This window comes from Mastomys coucha, unplaced genomic scaffold (assembly GCF_008632895.1).
Source record: "Mastomys coucha isolate ucsf_1 unplaced genomic scaffold, UCSF_Mcou_1 pScaffold13, whole genome shotgun sequence".
NCBI classification, from domain to species: domain Eukaryota; kingdom Metazoa; phylum Chordata; class Mammalia; order Rodentia; family Muridae; genus Mastomys; species Mastomys coucha.
Window position 1 is genome coordinate 32,205,351 of NW_022196895.1, and position 6,293 is coordinate 32,211,643.

The 6,293-nt window shown below is 50.9% G+C and overlaps 1 protein-coding gene across 2 annotated transcripts in view; it reads right to left on the bottom strand.

Moving 5' to 3' along the window:
- Positions 1-5,192, bottom strand: part of Nrg2 (neuregulin 2) — a 185,336-nt gene extending 180,144 nt beyond the window's left edge. For both annotated transcript variants that reach the window (XM_031365380.1, XM_031365381.1), the window contains exon 1: positions 4,238-5,192. In XM_031365380.1, coding sequence (XP_031221240.1) covers positions 4,238-4,979 — 742 coding nt within the window. In that variant the 5' untranslated portion in view covers positions 4,980-5,192. The remainder of the gene's footprint in view (positions 1-4,237) is intronic.
- Positions 5,193-6,293: the final 1,101 nt, after the last annotated feature.

A 6,293-nucleotide genomic window follows, 5' to 3' on the forward strand; every position in this document is an offset into this window, starting at 1 on the left:
GTCTTAATGGCAAAGTTGACACACTCCATCCATAAGTAAAATAAAATAAAAAATTAAAACACTACTTTGGGGGAAATGCCTTTTAGAAAAAAAGACATATTTCAAAACTAAACAATTTTACAATTGTTTTAAAGCAGGCAGCTGAGGGCAGACAAGAGGAAACTGCAATCTGTATGCTGATGGACTTGCTGAGTTTTGAGCATTAGCAATGTGTTTCTTATACAAAAACATAAGTGCAGTTTCATTTTAAAAATAAGTGTTTCTCAGAGAATAAAATGTAAAAGCTCTGGATAGTAAGGGCTGGTAAGAAGTACCAATGCCTTGACTAGGAACTAAGAGGAAGTTAGTCATTTAGACTGCTAACCAGGCTCCCAGGACCCCAAAACATTTGCAAGTCAAATTAATAGTCCCTTTCTTTGCATTTAAAATTGGGGGGTGGTAACCTACCTCCTCCCACTCACCCCGCCCCCCAGAAAGTATCCTCTCCAGCAAGACCTTCCTACCTCACAGATCCCATTAACAACCAATCACCACACTGATTAAGCATATCTTGGCCAAGTACTCTAATTGATAAGAAAAGAAAAATGGGTTCCCATAGTGATAAGTAATGCCCTATCATCAGACTCAGTCTCTCCCCTCCCCTCCCCCCAACATCCCCACCCTAGAGCATAAACCGCACGTCACAGATCAGGAAGTTCAGTGAGTTTCGACATGAATTTGGAAGCTCCTTTTTTTGAACTTCACCTGACTTCAGCCATTCAAAAGAGTGTCTCATCTAGACACAATACCAAACACGGCCAGGGGCAAGGATGAGAACAAAAGGGACCTCAGAGATAAGATCTTATTCCTGTCCCACAAACTCCATTCTGCAGAGGAAAGCAGCCACCCAAGAAATAATGGCATAGGGTAGCAAGTGAGCTCCCGGAACCTATAACCAAGCCCCCGGGACAGGCCAGCTTCTAATCTGGTTTCACTCTCCCATCTTCAAGCTGCAGCACAGCTGCCTTCCCAGCTGGCTGGGAAAGAAAAGATCCTGTAAATAAACACTGTTTTAAAAATATGTGGCCACATTTGCTCTACGAAGTTCTGTGAGCCACCTTCCTCTCTTATGACAATCTGGGTGGCAGATTGATTTCCAAGTCCACAGAGGCACATCACACACTGGAGAACCACCAGTCAGCAAGTCCCCAAAGAAGACACGGTCTCCTTTCCCACTGTCTCGCCATTAGGAAATGGCTTAAAAACATGTATCTGAGAATGCAACAAGATGAGGCGCAGTTACACCAAATATGGGTGAGCACCTCTTACGAGTGAGCGAGCGCTGTGTAAAGAATAGGACACGCCTGCAGCCTGGCACAGAGTTACGAGGTCCCTCTAAGGCCTCTGGAGCTCTACCTCTCCTTCCCATGGAAAGCTCAGAAAACATCTCCATATATGCAAATGGCTTAGAAATGCAAAGATTTTACTCTTTACCACTAGAGGTAGTCATTTTGATTAAATGCTATACGTTGGATCTATAAAATATGCCCCCTTGGTTAGGCATTGCTCTTCCAGAGGAGATCCCTGGCTGTCACTCTCTGGGCCACACTTCACAGCTGCAACAAGCCACTATGAGGACCTTTTGGAAGGGGTCCAGTATGACCCTTGGTTTGATATGACTAAGGCATGTGCTTTAAGTACAATATATCCCTCCACGTGGCACATGATCTCTAACTCTATCTCAAACACTGCTTGTAGAAGACCTCCCAGAAACCTCACCTCTCAAGCCCAAACAGCTCAGACCTGAAACTGGCTGAACAAAGTAACAATTCAACCCCAGTTGCTCAATATAACGGCCACAATGACAGTTCCCAAGTGCCAGCTTCCCTATTTTGCAATGGACAAATCTGCTCCAAGGAGAGAGTGTTCCCAATGACCCTGTGGCCCACAGGGCTTTCTTTAGAATAGAAAACAGAAAATGAATGTGTTAGCTGTTTCCTGCTGAACACAAGGAAGGTGTTGTGGTTAGTTAGGCCGACTTTGTTTCCTCATTTAATATGCCATTACAGCACATGATTTCTTTAGCCACATCGTAGAAAATAAGAAAATATAATTTATATTCTTTGGTCATATTATCTCCAATTCCATAAGTCTCCTCTCACAGAAATGCCCTTTAGTTTCTAATCCTCTTATGTAAAGCTTCTCTGATTCCTATCTCTACACTACCATCCTTTTTTCTTTATTCCAAAGTATTTACTGCCATACACATTTCTGCTCCTCGATAATTTATGATGTGTGAGGGCCTTCCCTTTACAAGTGATTGCAGTCCTAAATTTATCTCTGCAAGAGCCATACTACACATAAATAATAGGAGATGCCCACAGTCTAAAAGCAGAGTATATCTAGGACCTCAAATCTTTCATGAGCTCTGCCTTCAACTGTTGAAACTATTAAATGTGAAGGGAAAACAATCAAGGTGCAAGGAAGGAGACACTGCAGGGGACAGAGGGCAGGGATGCCTGCTCAGATAGTGGCTGACTGACAAGAGCTATCAGTCCTCGGTGACCCTGAGGAGGGATCATGTGGAGACATGTACTGTGAATATTCAGGAGCGATTCTCCAACAACCCAAACAGAAACTGTCCTTGGACAAGGTTCAATACATGTTTTTACTATCTACTTCCCCTGCACAATACAGTTAGTTCCACAATTCCCCAAGGGATCTCAGATAAAATACTTAATAGAATAAAAAAGAAAAGGGAAGAGAGAAACCCTTAGCTGGTCTCAACTTGTCAACATAAAACATTTCAGAGCATAAAACCCACATTAAAAAGCAGGCAACAGTGTTGCTTAGAGTAATATCCAAACCATAAACTGCTGTCATTCTCTCCATGATAAAATTCTTTCAAGATTCTTCTCATTAGAGTCATGGGGGGGGTAGTATAATGCTTAGATACATTTGCACAGCTAACTACCTAAAATTTTGCTCTGAGAGGGGTGGGGGCCGGGAGGAGGGAGAAGGGAGCTTCCAAAAGTCAAAGGCATTGATCTCTCTAAAAAGATGAAAGCAGAAAAATTTCCAACTAGCTGTTACACATTGTTTTTGCTCCTCAAGCCTTTCTCAAGCACTACCCAGGTTTAGTCAATAAACTGGTAAATACACCAGCCGCTTCTCTGAGAGTTCAGGGCATCTATCCCAATCCAGGGATTCAGCAGTTCAGGGTTACACTAAACGCCACAGATTCAGCCTTTTTAAAAACCATCTTACTGAGAAATCAGTGGGACTCAGAGACAAGAAGAGGCTGTTTAAAGTGTCATTTCTTTAACTTCCATATGGGAGACCTTCACTCTGGGGCCACACAGATAAGCAGGCTAGCGTTTCGTTTATAAGCCCCTGCATTCCTGTGCAGCACCCAACATTGTGAAGATAGATGCAGATGCGGTCAATGCATCCCACCAGGATGATGTTAGAGCTAACTTCAAACACTCACAAGTTACTCTCACCACCACCACCACCACCACCACCAAGACCAGGTGAGATACTTCACAAACTGCTAAAAAGAGTGTCTGCTCACTAGTTCTGGGTGTTAAGGAGGGAAAGCTGAGCTACTCGCTTAGCAAAGACAGGCGCTGCACAACGGAGGAAAAACAGCCCAGAGCCACATGGAGAATGGGGAAACAAGCAGAAAAAGTCCAACTCTGCCTGCGCCAGCGGTGTGGATAAGCAGAGCAACGGAGCCGGGAGAGGAAGGAGGGGGCGGGGGCGATCATTCCCTAGGAGAACTTGTAAGCGGAGGCCTTCCCAGCCTGGGAGTCTGCCCAGCTGCTCCTGTAGACCCTGGCACCCTGGGCAAGGCAGGCCCCCGCGAGCTGAGCGGGCGAGGCCTCCGAGGGTCACTCCTGACTCACTAAGCCTCAGGCCAGCGCCTCCCGGACCTCACCGTCTTCCCTTCCGCTACTGGGCTATGATGGCAGCTTTCCAGCCCCACATGCCATACATCAGCCGCAGATCTCTGTTGGCTCAGGCCAGCGCCTCCCCAGCAGCTCTCTCCCCTAGCACACACTTTGAGCCTGATTCTCCTTGTCCCCCAAGCCCACACCCTCACCCACCCGCGACCGGCTCCCTGTTCAGGGGCGGCCCCACCCCCCGGCGGCCGTGCACTGCCAGGCCTGGGCACCTGCGGCACCTCTCCGCCCCACCCCCATCCTCCACCACCTCCCTCCCCCCCTTTCTCCAGCAGAAGGAGGGGGCGACTCACCGCAGTCGGTGCACAGGATCTTGCCCACCTCTTTCTTGATGTTTTTGCCGTTAGGGTCGACCGGGGCAAAGGCTGTCTTAAAAACTAAGGGCTGCTCGGTGGGCTCCAGGAAAAAGATGTAGCGCTGGTTCCTTTCGAGCGGCGCACAGGAGCCCACGCTGATCACCTGCTCCCGCTGCAGCCCCCCGCTCCGGAGCGGCCACTTGTCCAGCACCTTCACCAGCGCCACCCGACCCGAGGCGGGCGGCTCTCGGGTGCTGTTAGAGCTGGAACCGCCTGCCGGGGCCAGTCCCTGTACCTTGCCCTCCACCACCACGGGTGCCTTGTACGCCTGGTCCTGCACCGACTTGAGGCTGGGCGAGTAGCAGGCGAGTGACACACCGAAGAGCAGCATCGAGAAGCCGGGGGCCGGGTCGCGCCTCATGCCGCCGGCGGCTGCGGCTCGCGAGCGGGCGGCGGCTCTCCGGGCTGCGGGGCTGCGGGGCTGCGGCTGTGGCTGCGGCCGCGGCTCTGGGGGCGCAGCGGGACGGAAGATGCTGCTGCCGCCGCCGCTGTTGCTGCCGCTGCTCTCGCTGCTGCTGCTGCTGCTGCTGGTGGTGGTGGTGGTGGTGCTGCTGCTGCTGCTGCTGTTGCTGCTGCTGCTGCTTCTGCTGCTGCTGCTGCTGCTGTCGCTGTAGCTGTAGCTGCTGCACCGAGCCTTCTCCAGTGGCGGCGGCAGCGCTGAGCAGCAAACCTGCCGCATCTGGCCAGGCCATTTGGGGGGCTCCGCCGCTCAGCCGCCGCCGCCTTGGGAGGGGAAACAGAGCCCTCTGGAAAACCGGAAACAGCGTAACGTTAGCGCCTCGAAGCCCTCCACCGGCAGCCCGGGGAGGTGGCCCAGCCAGGGCAGGGGACAGGCGGCAAGTGGGCCGCGATGCGCAGCCCGGGCGCAGCGCAGCGCTCCCTCCCTGTGCGCCAGGACTTGGAGGAGGATGCGGAGGATGGGACGCCCGCCCACTTGCTCTCTCGCGCCCCCTCTATCCCCGGACCTAGTCAGGAGCGTGGCTTCTGCAGGGGAAGCTTGGAACTGCACTGCTTTAGTGCCCGCCTTCAGCCCGCAGGGGCGCGGGAGAAATCGTGCCACCCTTTGCTCTTGGGATTCATAGGCATGACAATGGTGTTTAGTGCAGTGAGGTGAGAATGGCTTTTGAAAGCATCCCAAGAACAGAGGAGTAGGACACAGGGCGTGCCTCTCTCTCTCTGCCCTAAGTCCTAGGCTATTAAGTATCAGAGAGGCAGACAGGGACAGGATGGAGCGCCTGCTTCTTGCCTCTTCTTCCCTAAGAGGACACTGAAAACACCGCCCCCCCCCCCAAGAGTCCGCCTGCTCGACCCTGCCACCGCCTGGTGACCGCTGAATATTCGAGCTGAGATAGATGATCCTAGTCCCATCATTTTTAAAGGAGTCTATGAGTCTTGTTTCCAGAGGTAATGATTTGGAAGCGGGTCCAGCCTCCCAAACTCAGGGTTTTCTCCAGTTGTCAAGGGGAACCAGGCTGCACGTTATACAACCCCATTTCCTTTTTAAAAACCAGCTCCCTAAGGGGAGGTGGGGGGGCGCTCTTGGGAGCCAGCTTAGAGCCAGAGCCTGTCAGGACCAGAGAAGACTCCATGGAAATGGTTTCTTTGTAATCTGGTGCTTGCAAAAGCCAGTGTCTAATACAAACACGTATTCCACAAACCATGCTTTTCTCAGTGAGAGCCCAGGAAGTTTCCCACATCCTGCCGTTCTCCTTGATAGATGTCAAGCTCAGGAATGCTAGTAAAGCTCTCTGAGAATTTGATTTCTGAGGTGCACTCCCCCCCCCGGGGGAAATTAACTCGAGAATAACGGACTTAAGCTAGCACAGCTCTTTCGGGAAAGGAAAGTAGGTGCTGAACTGTCCTTTCCTCCTGGGTCTCTTAAATGAAACTTAGAATGGAATATCCAAAGCCAGCAAGCAGCATCTCTCTCACCTGACTCCAAATTCCCTCCATTTCTTAATGGTAATACTTTATACTTGGGCATGCAATCCAT